The 16,582-nt window shown below is 37.6% G+C and overlaps 1 protein-coding gene across 5 annotated transcripts in view; it reads right to left on the minus strand.

Moving 5' to 3' along the window:
* The window catches only part of ADAM2 (ADAM metallopeptidase domain 2), a 66,095-nt gene that overhangs the window by 38,070 nt on the left and 11,443 nt on the right, over positions 1-16,582 (minus strand). For all 5 annotated transcript variants that reach the window (XM_055296176.2, XM_063610978.1, XM_063610979.1 and 2 more), the window contains exons 2-4: positions 9,143-9,407; positions 8,156-8,232; positions 5,218-5,273 (exon numbers count right to left, since the gene is read on the minus strand). In XM_055296176.2, coding sequence (XP_055152151.1) covers positions 5,218-5,273; positions 8,156-8,232; positions 9,143-9,407 — 398 coding nt within the window. The remainder of the gene's footprint in view (positions 1-5,217; positions 5,274-8,155; positions 8,233-9,142; positions 9,408-16,582) is intronic.

The raw sequence follows: 16,582 nt of genomic DNA on the forward strand, positions 1-16,582 counted from the left end.
AGAATGAGCATTTAAACCAAGAGAAGAGAAGAAAGAATCCAGAGACTTGTTTATGTACAGTCATTTAATTTATAACAAAGATTACATTACAGTGCAGTGAAGAAATATCTTTTTTTATTGTCCTGGGTCCACTGGATGCTAATTTGAAAGAAAAATAATTGCCAAAACATGCATGATGAGGAAAAAGGTGGAAAAGCTTTACCTTTATACTATCAAGATTTATCATAAATAGACAAATAGACCAAAAAGTTTAATCAAGAGCTTGGAAACAGATAAAACCATATATAAATGTATGATATATAACCATCATCACACAGAAGACATGTACAGGAAGATAGAAGATTCAATAAAGCTCTTGAAACATTTGAAAAATCATACAGAAAAACTAAATTGGTTGTCTACCTTATAGCATATTCAAAAGACAATTTCTGTTTCAACAAAGACCTGAATGTGAAAGGCAAAACTAAAAATATTTTAGAGGATTATATAAGATTTAGTCATGGCCTTTGAGTAAGAAAGGATTTCTTATACAAGATACAAATATAACTTACCATAATGGAAGAATTATCTTTACCAAATACCATAAGTGTGAAAACACAAGGAGAGAAAAGGTCAGATTAGAAATATCTTTTGACAAAGAACAAATGTCTTAAACAGGCACTTCACAGGGGAGAAATTCCATATGGCTAACTGTTGTATTTAAAAAGTTAGAGAAATTATTTACAGTTGGAGAAATACATATTAAATTATTTACAGTTAGAGAAATACATATTAAATCACAGTAGGACATAAGTATATAATTATAAGCATTTAAAACTTAAAACATCTACCACTATTAGTAGAATACATAATTCAGAGGGGTGTGTAAATTAGTATAATGCTCTGGAGGAAATGTATGGTAATTATGAAAATGCATGTAACTTAACCCATCAGTATGCTGTTAGTCATATGTCCTATAAAATCTTGTGCATATGCCCAAAAGAATATACATTTTAACATAACCAAACTAGACAGAAACAAAATGTTCAAAATAAGATGAAATAAATTGTTGTGTAATCATGAAATTGGATGCTATACAGTAATAAAAATGAATAGATTGGAATTACTTGCAACAAAGTTGATAAAACCTCACAAACATTAATTTGAGTGACTAAAACTAGAAAAATCATCATAATTCATTTATTTAGAGTTAGAAAACAGACAAAAAGAAACCACATTGGCTAGGATAATAAATTCTAAATAAAATCAGAAAAATGGATATCACAACAATCCAGAAAAGTAGTGAGAAGGACTGAGGGGCTATTATAGGAAATGATAAACAGCACAACTTCTTGAGTGCAGTCAATATATGTGTAAAGTCAGAGGGTTACGTAAATATTCACTTCACGACACTTATTTAACTGCACAAACATATTTTATATTTTAATTTATGCCAATTTTATTATGCAATGAACACTAAAAAATTTTAAAGATAATTGACAGTGATTTTTGTGACAGAAAGGAGACCTATTTCCCAGTTTCCGTCACCACTCTTGATATTGAAATGACTATAATTTTCAAATACAGGACTACACTGTAAATAATGGGGTAATAAACTGGCCCATAGGTCAAATCCAACTGACAGATTGTTTTTGAAAATGAAGTGGTATTGCAAAATAACCACACCCATCATTTGCATACTGTTTATGGCTGCTTTTACAACAGCAAGTAGTTGCAAGAGAGTGTACAGAGCTCAGAGTCTAAAATATTTACTCTCTCCCCTTTGCCAAAACATTTCCTGATTCGGTTGTATTATACGGTTAATGGAAATGATCAAAGCAATAGGAACAAAGGCTGGTACCCCAGCTGAAAGAGTGAGCAGGTGAAGCTGTGCAAAGTAAGATAGATTCTGGATCAGAATCATACCTTAAGAATAGGTGGTTTAATGTCCTCTGGTCATTAGCATGAGAACACATTATTTACGACAATAGTCGCAAGCATCAGAACACATTGATGTGAGCCTTTAAATGAAAGGAATAGAGCTAGACATTTCCTCTGCAAGTTGCTAATAGAAATGAAAAAAAAAATCTATACCTGCTTCTATCATCTCAGTGTTTGTTTCATCCCAGATTTATATTTTGAAGCCTAATCACCAATGTGATGGTTCTAGGAGGTGGTACTTTAGGGAGATGATGGCCACAAGGCTGGAACCCTTATGAATGGGATTAGTGTCCTTATGAAAGAGACCTCAGAGAGTTGACCTGCTCCTTCCACTGTATGAGGGCACAGCATGAAGGGGCCATTTAAGAACCGGGAAATGAGCCTTCACCAGACACTGAATCTGCCAGTGCCTTGATCTTGGACTTCCCAGCCTCTAGAACTATAAGAAATACATCTCTGTTATTTATAAGCTATGCAGTCTATGGTATTAATATTTTGTTATAGCAGCCCAAACAGACTAAGACACCTGCTATACACAGACCCTGGACAAAAGGATGCTACCCAATACTGACTGAGGCAGAAATAGCATCACATGCAGAAATGAAAACCCTAAACTATATCTCAGGCAGATGTGAAATGGATTCCAAGCAGCTCTATTAGTATGGAACCCTGAGCTGATAAAGTGTAAAGTTTTGACCCAGCTAATTGTCGTGGCAGGAACCAAGCAAAAGCATCCATAAAACCACGCCCGAAGAGAGGCCTCCACAACACAAAAAAGATTAGAGGATGGTGGAAGATAAGGTTCACTCAAATGAGCTCATCAATGATAGTTCCAAACATACGGAAAAGTCCAAAGCTTGAAAACTGGGAGAAATATGTAGAAAAATAGCAATAATCATGTAAACTATGAAACTTAAGAATAAAGAGGTTTTAATGTTGAAACGGATAAAAGACAGAGATAAAAAGCCATAAAAGATTTACAAAGCACAAATGTGTCACTTTGTACAGAAATCCTAACCATGAAAAATATAGTCATTGAAAAATATTCTTGAAGAGTAGATTAGACATACATAAAGAGTAAAATGGAAATAATCCAGAATAAAGCACAAAATCAGGAATAACAGGAAATGTGAATGAGTACATAGAAATATGTGATAGATAAGTGAGTCAAAAATTGCTAACTTGATTCACTAAAATTTATATTAAGAGGCCCCAATTTTAAATATACATTTAAAAGCATCCCAGGAAAGGTTAGTAGAGTGAGAAAAAGCAACAATTAAACTTAAAAATTGATAAGAATCTCCATGATTGATGCAAGGATGTTAATTCTCAAATTGAAAATTCAGAGTCCTTAGAGATATAAACAAAAAGAACTCAATGACTACCATGTCATAGACAAACTACAGCATCTTAAAAGATATCGGAAGTATTCATTGGCTTGGTGTTACTATAAATATCCTACTAATCTGGATCTCTTCTCAGGTTTCTCAAGAACACCTTGTGCAATGTCATAAAATTGGTTCCTGGTGTCCTTATTTTGTATATTTGAAAGCCCTCCGAGATGGTCATGTTGCCAGGAAAAGGCACAGTTTGGTGCTAGCTCTGCACACAGTCCAGGCCTCATTGTCTTTTGAAAGTAAATATCGTTATCACCCTGAGTGTCTATAAACTGTTGGTCATGCCTGAAACTAACTAGTTACCAAGATACCCTGGGTAGGGACTGACGGGGCTCGACGTAGACCAATAACAATAGCCACTAAAGGCTTCAGTACTCCACCAGGGTGGGCTACCCAACAACACTTTATGTTGTCCCATCCCATAATATTATACACTTTATTCTCATCTGATGCAGGTAAAATGTAAAAGCAATGAAAGCTTTGAATTTTACTTTTATTATACATTTGGTTATTCATTTCTAAAATGTTTGATTTGTAATATTCTATTTCTTGCTACTTTATTGATACTTTACAATAATGTTTCAAATGTTTTTGAGCCAAGAGTTTTTTGGCAACTGCTCTTGAATTTACAAATATCTGGTGATTCTCTGATGAAGGCTTTGTAATTACATTCTAATTTTATTGTGCTAGTCACTGAGGATATGGCTACTATTCAAAAGATTTTTTTATTTTAGTATGTGATTTTTTTTCTTAAGTACCTTTTCACCGCTTGTGTGCAAGAAAATAACCACATTATTTGCAAGGTATGTAGTATGTGATTCATCCATTACATCACCATAAATTGTACTGTATATTCTATACATTTTTTCTAACAGAAAAAAGAGCTTAAGAAATCTACTGTTATGGTTACATTTTAAGTCAGATATTCTTGTATGTCTAGTTACACTTTACATATTTTGATCTATATTAAACATTTATAAATACTGTATCTGTGATGCAGAAAGTAACTTCAGAGGATGCTTTACTACTGGTCACTGACTTGCTCTCAGTCTCATCATTTGGCATTTTAAAGTAACAACTGTTGGTGAGATTCTATCTCAGTTTGCTCTATGTATTTCTTGCAGAAGGCAGCACATTTTTTCTTCAGAAGAAAGTAATTTTGAGTCTTTTTTTAATGTTATTTCTTCGAATTAGTACCGTCCATCTTATAAATAGAAAACGTTTTCCAAAATTTATGATGTATAAAAAGATTGCAGCTAAGAATTCTAGAAATGATATGGATGCATTTTTAATTTTTGTATTGATTTGGTACCTTCACTTGCAGGCTTCTGCTTTTGATAATTTGTAGAAATCTGTTCTTATCACTAGAAGAATCATTTCAATTTTCACTTTTCTTTATTTCTTAGTATATTGTGCTTGTTTTCCCCAAATTCATCAACTGGCCTGAGATTGAATTTGGCTAATTACAAATTTTATTTAATTTTAACTTAAGTCCTTAATAAGTTGTGATAAAGTATGTAAACTAGTTTAAAATGTGTCATGATTCACGACATCCAGTAATCTGCTATGTTCTTTGAAATATACCTTGAATATAAAATAACTTAAAAACAAGCCATATATATTTTTATGAGAGATAGAAAATTATCAAAATTCATCCTTTATGAAACCTCTTGAGTCACCAAATAAAAATTTGGTGCTACTGGGAACAAGGAGGGGCACATACACTCTGAATTCAAGTTCTAGGTATGTATCATACAGGCTTAAATCATATGATAAGGGACGAATGAATGGCAAGAAGCTAGAAATATTTTCAAATACAAAATAATTACATTCTGGACAATTTCAAGCAAAAATTATAAGTAGAACAAAGAGAATTGATAAAATAATGATGATTACCTACTTTTGCGTTAAATTCACAGTATATGGTTTCCCTTCTATTACAATTTTGTAGGATGCCTGGCAGGAGAGCACAGTAAAAATACAAAGAAAATGAGAAAAATGTTAGAAGGGATAACCATCGTTTTACATTAATGATGATTACATTCTAAAACACATTCATTTAATAAAAGGAGAAAAATTAGAATTTAATGCTGATTTATTTTAATGGCATTTGACATTATAACTCTAGATTTCATAATCAAAATAATGAATAAAATAATATATATACTTTATTTGTTCATTTAAAATGTGTATGTTGATTTTATGCCCTGCAACTTTATTGAATTCGTCTGTTTGATCTAAGAGATTTATGGTGGAGTCTGGGGTTTTCTATATATGGGATCATGTCATGTGCTAATGAAGATATTTGACTTCCTTCTGATTTTGGATACTGTTTATATCTTTATCTCTGCCCTTGATAGTTAGTACTATCAGTACTATTTTGAGAGTGGGAATCCCTGTTTTGCACCACATCTTAAAGAAAAAACTCACGCCTGTAATCCCAGCACTTTGGGAGGCCAAGGCAGGCAGATCACGAGGTCAAGAGTTTGAGACCAGCCTGACCAACATGGTGAAACCCCATCTCTACTAAAAGATACAAAAAATTAGCCGGGCATGGGGGTGGTTGCCTGTAATCCCAGATACTGGGGAGGCTGAGACAGGAGAATCACTTGAATCTGGGAGGCAGAGGTTGCAGTGAGCCAAGATCATGCCATTGCACTCCAGCCTGGGCGACAGGGCGAGACTCCGTCAAAAACAAACAAACAAAAAAAGGTTTTAGTTCCTTTCCACTAATTATGATGTTAACTAAGAGTTTTTCATAACTGGCCTTAATTATATTCAGGTACCTTCCTTCTATACCTGAACTGTTAAGAATTTTTAACCAAGAAAGGATGTTAGACTTTGTGGAATGCTTTTTCTGGGTCTCCTGGTGTCTTCATATCCACATGTGTCTATGCTCAGATTCCTTGTTCTTACAAGGACACCAGTCATATGGTATTAGAGCTGTTACTTACTGTTAATTACTATTCTAGTAAACTCATTTTAATTAATTACCTCTTTATAGACTCTGCCTCCAAATATGCTTACATTCTGAGGCACTGGGGATTAGGACTTCAACAAATAAACTCTGCTTTGGATTTGGGACACCTGTTCTGAAGATTCGACTTTTTAAAGCCATTTCTCATTAAAATATGTTTACTATTACCTCTTCTTCTTTTCTCCCATATTTCAGGAATGCCAGTCACTCTATGCTTAAGCTTCTAATTCTGTCCTTTTCTCTTAGCCTTTCACATGTTGCATTTCATCTTTTCAGCTGTCTCTGTTCTACTCTAAATTCCTGACTTTTATATTTTCATACTGCATTTCACACTTTTAGAAGTTACATTCAACTATTTTTAAAAATCTAGTAATTTTAGGCCAGGCGCGGTGGCTCACGCCTTTAATCCCAGCACTTTGGGAGGCCGAGGCTGGTGGATCACGAGGTCAGGAGATCGAGACCATCCTGACTAACACGGTGAAACCCTGTCTCTACTAAAAATACAAAAAAAATTAGCCAGGCGTGGTGGCGGGTGCCTGTAGTCCCAGCTACTCAGGAGGCTGAGGCAGGAGAATGGCATGAACCCAGGAGGCGGAGCTTGCAGTGAGCAGAAGTTGTGCCACTGCACTCCAGCCTGGGCAACAGAACAAGACTCCATCTCAAAAAAAAAAAAAAAAAACTAGTAATTTTAGGTTGAATAATCTTATGGTTTCTAGCCTTTATTAACTGTAATAATTCAAAATATATATTGTTTCATATTATGTTTATAGTATTTGTTGAATTAATTAGCATAATAGCCTAGTTGATTTTAAAAATACTGTTAATTCTTTACTTTGTATCTGGCACTGACTGTTCTAGGCAAGAAGAATACAGACATTAACAAAATAGACAATTTTTTTCCTCATGAATTTGACAGTTGAAAATGGGCATTTTTTTTTTACTTAATGCAAATCAGTATCTTATAACAATCAAGTTATTCTTGTTTGAAATACTTCTCTCCAAATAGATTCTCTGCTTATTTTCTAATATTATTAACATCTCCATAATACTTTTACATTAAAAATCTTTCATAAAACATTGTTAAAAGCCTCACTGCTTTTTTCTATTTAAATGATTTGTTTTAGTAATAGATATATAGATATGCATTCCTTTAAAAATGATTTAAATAACATCTTAAGCTATAATGTCTGTACTAGGATGACAAACGGATATGTGCTAAGGATATGTTTGCATTTAAATTACCAGAACATCTGCTACCAAACCAAAAAAAAAAAATTGATGTCTCAAGAAACCACATTCCACTTCAGAAATGGATTCTAGAACTTAGTGAAAATGACAAGAAGCTTTTAAATTCAAATTTTAAAAAGGGGATAATAATTCTGAACTAAAATAATCTAAAATAGCATGAAAGAAAGAGTCCTAATCATTAACATATTTGCAATCAGGGCTAAAAAAATCATTAATATAACACATCATTAATTCAAGTGATCATCATCCCATACAAGCAAGCCAAGGCTTACTTAGCAACAATGACAAAAAAATTCCTCCAAATACAGCTTGAACGGTGAGTCAGAACAGAATCTCTAGAACAATCAAGCCAATGATTATTCAAAGACATCCAAGAGGAAGACAGATTCAGAAAATGGACCTGGGGCTTTGATATCCAGCATCACTGCACCATTATTTCTGTGAAACATTGTTGATCCTGGTTCATTTTCAAAAGGGCTTTTCCATTCAGGGAAAATTTGGTATAAATATAAAATTCAACAGGTGTGCATGAATGAAAAATGGAAGATTAACTTCTTAGAAACAAAATATTTACATCACTTTAAATTTGTAAATAATGTTAGTGATTCATTACCTGCGATTCAATTCCTTCCTTTATTATTGACCGTATTTTCTCTGGAACTGTAATTTGCACAGATAAACTATCAAAATCTGTAAAATGTGCAAAATGTTTTATTAGAACAATGCCCATCATTTCAGAGCTTGTTTTATGAGGTTTTCATCTAAATCTCTAATCTCTATTCTATACCCTGCTTCTCATTTTTATTGTCTTCCCATTTCTTTCTAAAATTACAAGAAGGTTTTTTATTCTGTTTTTCTGTTTTTTTGTTTTTGAGACGAAGTCTCACTCTGTCGCCCAGGCCCAGGCTGGAGTGCAGTGGCGCGATCTCCGCTCACTGCAACCTCCGCCTCCCGGATTCAAGCGATTCCCCTGCCTCAGCCTCCCCAGCAGCTGGGACTACAGGCATGCACCACCACCCCAGGCTAATTTTTTATATTTTTAGTAGAGAGGGAGTTTCACCATGTTGGCCGGGATGGTCTCGATTTCCTGACCTCGTGATACGCCTTCCTCAGCCTCCCAAAGTGCTGGGATTACAGGCATGAGCCACTGCGCCCGGCCATATTTTTTTAAAAAAGAAGTAGGTATATTGCTTTAGGAGTATTGCCCTGTAGGTAGGATCTGGTAACCTTGGGTCAATAGGTTCAAGCCCCTCAGGACAAATTAACTCACTCTGGACTCTTCAACTAGAGAGTACAGAAGTTGGGTCTCAACTTTCACTGTCGTGAAAAATGCAAAGCAGGATCTGAAACGACAATTTTGAAGCATCCTCTTAAGGCCTAGGACCTCCTATCTCTCCTGGGTTTCCAGGACGTGTGGGAAAGCCCTTATTCTACGTGGATTTTGGGTGGGGAATGTGGCAATGTCGGGGATGAGCTTGGAGTTGCCGAGTTGGAAACCCCTCAGTAAAGCATCCTCCCAGGGATGTCAGTGGAACTTGGAGGCAAAGGGAGAGTAGCGCTGAGGGTCCCAGAAGGCCAGAGGAGGGGTTTTTCTACTTACTACTGTCCATCCGCAGCCCTCCGAGCCCGCTGAGCAGAAACAAGAGGCACCACATGGCTTGAAGTCCTGGGTCCCAGCCGGAATAATGGCAGTTGGTGGTTACAGGGCAGTTGGGAGCACGAGATGACGCCCCAGCCACGCAGCCTGGAAGAGGCAGGCGGCTGGGAGAGCCCAGGTGGGCTGAGGTTGCGTGCGGTGCGCTGTGGAACGTGCCGGCTCCCGGTCCCTGTCCCTTGCAGGACAAGCCCCCCACTGGACGTGATGCCTAATTAAGGCAACAACAACAACAAAATCACTTCTAACAGCTGAGGAACAGGAAGCTTCATAAACACTTCTTAAGTAAAATTTTAATTGAATATATATAAACGTATCAGGAGTTCAAGACCAGTTTCCTCAACATGGCGAAACCCCGTCTCTACTAAAAATAAAAGAAAATTAGCCAGGCGTGGTGGTGGGATCCTGAAATCCCAGCTACTCAGGAAGCTGAGGCAGGAGAATCGCTTGAACCTGGGAGGCGGAGGTTGCAGTGAGCAGAGATCTTACCACTGCACTCCAGCCTGGGTGACAGAGCGAAATTCCGTCAAAGAAAAAAAAAAGAAAAAAGTATACAATAAATCATAAGTTCACAAGTCAATGAATATTCAAGTGGGGGGGGGGGGGGAAACAGTGTAACTAGTACCACGATGAAGAAATGAAAAAGAACCACCCAAATCCCCAGATTCCAACCTCACAACGATGACTTCTAAACAACCAAAGATTAGTTTTGTCTGTTTTTGAACTTTCTGGAAGTAGAAGAAATCACCATGTACTCTTTCATGTTGGGTTCTTTTAATAGGATGATTCTAAGGTTCATACAAAGCAATAGTTCTGTTTTATTCTCATTGGTGTATATTACAAATTCAATAAATATAACACCACTTGTTTTTCCATTTTACTATTAATGAATATTTGGTTTATTGTTCCAGCTATTAAAAATAATATTTAGCTATAAACATTCTTCTACATGCCTTTTGGTATAATAAGTAAGGATTTCTTCTGTATATATTTCTATAGCGAAGCTGTCGGATCACAGGGTATGTGTTGGTAGATACTTCCGACAAGTTTTCCAAGACTGTACTAATTTATACTCCCACCAGAAGTGTATGAAAATTCCACTTCCTACACATCAATGCCTACACTTGTTTTCCTCCTCTCTCTGTCCTTCATTTTATTTCTGTTTCAATTTTCATTTTCATGGTGGTTAATGAACTTTAGCACAATTTTATCTGTTTATTGCCAATTTATGTAGCTTCTTTGGTAAATGCCTTTTTGAGACTTCAGTCCGTTTTCTCATTAGGTAGCCTTGTCTCTTTTTTATTGAATGTACAACCTGTTGATGCATTCAAGTTGTGATTCCTTTGTTGGGTATAATGATTGCAAATATCTTGTATACCGAGGCTTGCTTTTTCACTTTTAATAGAGTTTTGTAGATATAAATTAGTCTTATTCAGAAATTTTATTTTATTTCAAATGCGATGAGATTTTCAATGGTATGCATTTTATCACAGATGTTGAATTTTATCGAATGCTTTTTCTGCATAAATGATGTGATCATATAGTTTTCTCCGTTTTTTGTTAATATGATAAAATTATTGATTTTCCAGTGTTAAACTTGCCCTCCTGGAATATACCACATTTGGCCATGATGTGTCACCCTTTTATATTTTGTGGGTTTGATTTTCTACTATTTTGTTTTGCATTTTCACATTCATATTAGTAGATATTTCTCTGTAATGTTCCTGCGTTGTAATGAACTAACCAACTTTTGTATCAGAGACATGCTGTCCTCATAAAAGAAATTAAGAAATGTTATCTCTTCATTTAATCTTTGAAATAGTGTAATTCTGTGAATATTTATTGTTTTAATGTTTCTTAGCATTTAGAAATGGAGTGATTATGACCTGGAGTTTTCTTTGTGAGAAGATTTATTTACTTTTTTATCTAATTTCTTTAAAATATTCAGATTTTTTTCTTTTTGTGTTGGTTTGAGAAAGTTATGTTTCTGAAGGAATTTGTCCATTTCTTTGGGGTTGTTAAATTATTGACAAAAGTTGTTCATAACACCTTCCTCTCCTCTAGCAACTTTTTAAGGTCTATAGTACCTGCATACATATCTCTTCTTTCATTCTCAATATTGATAATTTGTGATGTTTCTCTTTATGTGGGGTAAATAGGTCTTGGAATGTATAATTTTAATTAAGTTTTACAGGAACTCAGTTTTGGATTTCTTTATTTTTTCTATTGTATGTTTTCTGCTTTGTTGATTTTTGTTCTTGGGTTCTTTTCCTTTTTTCCACTTTGGGCATAATGTTCCTTTTCTAGCTTCTAAGACTGGAACTTTATATTATTTATTTTAAACATTTCTTCTTTTAACCTATGCCTTTAAACTACAAAGTTCCACCTATTTCCAAATTTCTATCTATTCATTGCTTTAACTTCACCATTGTATTCTTATACTTTATTTTGATATACTTTACTTTCATTAATATTCAATTCTAAATGTTTTCTGATTTTCATCCTGATTTGTTTTTGCCCCACATGTTTAGTGGTGTTATTTAAATGCCACATATTTGAGCATGTATTAATTACTTTTTTATTGTTGTCTAACTCAATTCCATTGTGATCATATATTGTATTCTGAATAATTTCAAGTCATTGCAATTCACTAAGAGAAAATTCATTGCCCATTATATGGTTCATTACATTGAATGTTTCATACTTTAAAAGAATGCAAACTTTAAAAGAATGCAGACTATTTAGTTGTGGATTATGTTATTCTTTAAATGTCAACTAGATCAAGTTGGATAATACATTTTCAAATATTTTATATCCTTATTAATTCTTTTGTATGCTTGTTCTTTTATTATGTCCAACTAAGAATACTTTCCTGTTTTTCCTTAGTGTTTTATCAATTTTTAATTATCATATTTTGAAGATGAAGTTTTTTTAAAACTCATTTATGGATGTTTTGTCTTCCTGATGAAGTAAACTTGTGTCGTTACAATTCCACTCTTTGCCCATACTGGCTTTTTGCCATTAAGTTTATTTTATCTAACACTTCCATAGCCAGATTTTTAAAAAAATGATTAGAATCTGCTTGGGATATTTTACAAAAATATTTCACTTTAAAGGCATGTCCTTAAAGTTTGTGTGTGTGTTTGTGTATAAATAACATACAGATTTTTAAATTCAGTCTGATGATCTTGACTGTAATTGAAGTTTTAGGTCCATTTCCTTACAGTAATTACAGACATGTTAAGTTTATGTCTCTCACCTGCTAGTAGTTTTCTATTGTTTTCCTACTAGTTGTCTGGTCTTTTATTTTTACTTTCTTAACTCTTTCGGATAATGGAAGCTGCTTTAAATTTAATTTCACCTGGTCTCTAATTTTTGAATATACTATTTGTTCTTTTGGGGGTTTTTAGTATTTAGAGATTATATTATATATCTTTAACATATTGCATTCCACATATCCATAATAAACAAAGTAAAAATATTGCAATAAGATAATTCAATTTAATTTAATTTAATTTTTATAGCCACATATTTTACATATATACATATATGTATAATTAATAGGCTTTTTTAGGGCTGTTCTAGGTTCATAAAAATACCCAGTGGAAAACACAGAGTTGTCACATATCCTTAACCCCACATGCACAGCATCTCCCACTGTCAACATCCTATATCAGTATGGTACATTTGTTAAAATCCGTGAACATCGTACACATGGATACAGCCTTAACAAGCAAATCCATAGCTTACATTAGGGGTGACTGTGTTGCACATTCTATGAGTTTTGACAAAAGTGTTATGATGTGCATCTATCATTATAGTGCCAGTCAAAATTGTTTTCTTGCTCTGTGCTCCAATTATGCATCCCTCTCTTCTCTCTGACCACTGATTTTTTTTACTGTTTCCATAATTTTGCCTCTTCCAGAATGTAATAATGGAATCACCAGTAGTATAGCCTTTCCATTTTGGCTCCTTTCACTTAGAAATTTAAGGTTCCTGGCCAGGTGCAGTGGCTCACACCTGTAATCTCAGCACTTTGGGAGGCTGAGGTGGGAGGATCACCTGAGGTCAGGAGTTTGAGACTAGCCTGTCCAAAATGGTGAAACTCCATCTCTACCAAAAATACAAAAATTAGCCAGGAGTGGTGGTGGGAACCTGTAATCCCAGCTACTTGGGAGGCTGATGCAGGACAATCACTTGAACCTGGGGAGGCAGAGGTTGCAGTGAGGTGAGATCATGCCAACACTTCAGCCTGGGCAACAGAATGAGACTCCGTCTCAAAAAAACAAAAAAGAAAAGAAATGTAAGGTTCCTTCACTTTTTTTCATGACTTGATAGCTCATTTCCTTTTAGTGTTGAATATTTCATTTTATGGGATTTATTACTGTATCTACATCTCTATCACAAAATGTTATGTTACTATTTTATTTACTTAAATAATTTCAGCATCAATTTTTACAGGTCTTATATTTGCACAGAGAAATTCTCTCTGCTCTTAGCTTGTAAAAATTGTTTTTAATTTTGTCTTCATTTCTGAAGTGCATTCCTGATGGGTATAACACTCTCCATTGACAGGTATTTTTTTCCCAGTATCTTAAGCATTTCATCCCAGTGATTTTTGCCTTCGGTTGCTTCTAATGAGAACTGTATTTTTCCTTCTGTTACTTCTAACATCACTCTTCATGTTACTCCCCCCAAAATTTTTTCTGGGCGTGTTTTAAACAATTTCTCTTTATCTTTGGTTATCAGCAGTTTGATTGTGATATACCTAGATGTGCAATTCCTTTATGTTGGTTATCTCAGAATGTGAAGTGTTTTCTGGGTTTGTGAATTTATATCTTTTATCCATTTTTAAAACTCTCAAATATTTTCTCTTTACATATTCCCCTATCTTATTTTCTCTGATTCTCATATTGTGAGTCTGATTATATTAGATTAGATCATTTTATAGTTTCCTAGGATCTGAAATTCTGGTCTGCTTTTTAAATTATTTTCTTTCCATGTTTTCATTTGAAAAATTATAGTGATAGTCTCTGCATTAGAAAAATATAATCTTCCAATTGGTCCTCAGCTTATGATTGTGAATGTGTTATCAAATCTAACATAATGATGGTTCAAGAAGGTATTATGGGTATGCTCATAAAGCGCAGAAATAGAGAGGAGAAAGAGCTGATTTAGATAAATAATGACAAATACTTCCCAAATTTGGAGAAAGATGTAAATCAAAGTAGATGAAACTCGAGATTATCCAATCAAATCCAATCCAAACAATACTAAATCAAGACTTATTATAATCGAAGTGTCAAAAATTAAAGATGAGAAGATCCAAAAAGTAGCAAGAGAAAGGAAGCACATCACACACAAAAGAAATCCACATTGCCTATCAGATTTCTCAGCAGCAGGCCAGGAAAATAATGAGATGATATGTTCAGAGCACTGCCGGAAAGAAAAAAAAAAAACAAAAAACAAAACCTGTCAACCAGGAATACTTCACTAGGCAAAGCTATACTTCAGAAATAAAGAAGAGATAAAGACTTTACCATACAAACAAACCTGAATGAGTTTATCACCACTAGCCCAACCTTATAAGAAATACTAAAGGAAATTCCTCAGGATGAAAAAATAAAGAGGCTAATTAGTAACATAAAAATACAGAGAAGTATAAAACTCACTGATAAGAGTAAGTACGCAGTCAAATTAGGAATACTGGAATACAGCGATGGTGGTGTGTAAATTATATATCTCTTTATTAAGAAGGTTAAAAGAGAAAACCTACAAAAAATAATAGCTATAATAATTTGTTAAGAGAAACGCAATATAAAAGAATGTAAACTGTGGCATCAAAAACATACTTAGGGGGGCTTCCTTCCTTCCTTCCTTCCTTCCTTCCTTCCTTCCTTCCTCCCTTCCTCCCTCCCTCTCTCTCTCTCTCTCTCTTTCTTTCTTTCTTTCTTTCTTCTTTCCCCTCTCTGGCCCAGGCTACAATCTACTCGGCTTGCTGCTGCCCCCGCCGCAGACTGCCTGGGACTGCCGGCGCGCGCCACCGCTGCCTGCCTTTTCTCCTTTGGATGCAGGCACGCGTTCGCCATCTTGGCCACGCTGGTCGCCAGCCCCTGACGCCGAGTGCTCTGCCCGCCTCAGCCTCCCGAGGTACTGGGACTACAGACGGAGTCTCGCTCACCCAGTGCTCGGTGTTGCCTGGGCTGGAGGGCGGTGGCGTGGTCTGGCCTCGCGGCAGCCTCTACCCCCCAGCCGCCTGCCTTGGCCTCCCAGGGTGCTGGGATTGCAGCCCCTGCCCGGCCGCCGCCCCATCTGGAAGGTGGGGAGCGCCTCTACCCGGCCACCCACCGTCTGGGAAGTGAGGAGCGCCTCTGCCCGGCCACCCACCGTCTGGGAAGTGAGGAGCGCCTCTGCCCGGCCACCCACCGTCTGGGAAGTGAGGAGCGCCTCTGCCCGGCCGCCCCGTCTGGGAAGTGAGGAGCGCCTCTGCCCGGCCACCCACCGTCTGGGAAGTGAGGAGCGCCTCTGCCCGGCCACCCACCGTCTGGGAAGTGAGGAGTGCCTCTGCCCGGCCACCCACCGTCTGGGAAGTGAGGAGCGCCTCTGCCCGGCCGCCCCGTCTGGGAAGTGAGGAGCACCTCTGCCCGGCCACCCACCGTCTGGGAAGTGAGGAGCGCCTCTGCCCGGCCACCCACCGTCTGGGAAGTGAGGAGCGCCTCTGCCCAGCCACCCACCGTCTGGGAAGTGAGGAGCGCCTCTGCCCGGCCACCCACCGTCTGGGAAGTGAGGAGCGCCTCTGCCCGGCCACCCACCGTCTGGGAAGTGAGGAGCGCCTCTGCCCGGCCACCCACCGTCTGGGAAGTGAGGAGCGCCTCTGCCCGGCCACCCCGTCTGGGAAGTGAGGAGCGCCTCTGCCCGGCCACCCACCGTCTGGGAAGTGAGGAGCACCTCTGCCCGGCCGCCCCGTCTGGGAAGTGAGGAGCGCCTCTGCCCGGCCACCCATCGTCTGGGAAGTGAGGAGCGCCTCTGCCCGGCCACCCATCGTCTGGGAGGTGAGGAGCGCCTCTGCCCGGCCACCCCATCTGGGAAGTGAGGAGCGCCTCTGCCCGGCCGCCCCGTCTGGGAAGTGAGGAGCGCCTCTGCCCGGCCACCCATCGTCTGGGAAGTGAGGAGCACCTCTGCCCGGCCTCCCATCGTCTGGGAGGTGAGGAGCGCCTCTGCCCGGCCGCCCCGTCCGGGAGGAAGTGAGGAGCGCCTCTGCCTGGCCACCCCGTCCGGGAGGAAGTGAGGAGCGCCTCTGCCCGGCCGCCCCGCCTGGGAAGAAGTGAGGAGCGCCTCTGCCCGGCCGCCCCGTCCGGGAAGAAGTGAGGAGCGCCTCTGCCCGGC

Source organism: Symphalangus syndactylus, chromosome 10 (genome assembly GCF_028878055.3).
Source record: "Symphalangus syndactylus isolate Jambi chromosome 10, NHGRI_mSymSyn1-v2.1_pri, whole genome shotgun sequence".
In the NCBI taxonomy this organism is placed as follows: Eukaryota; Metazoa; Chordata; class Mammalia; order Primates; family Hylobatidae; genus Symphalangus; species Symphalangus syndactylus.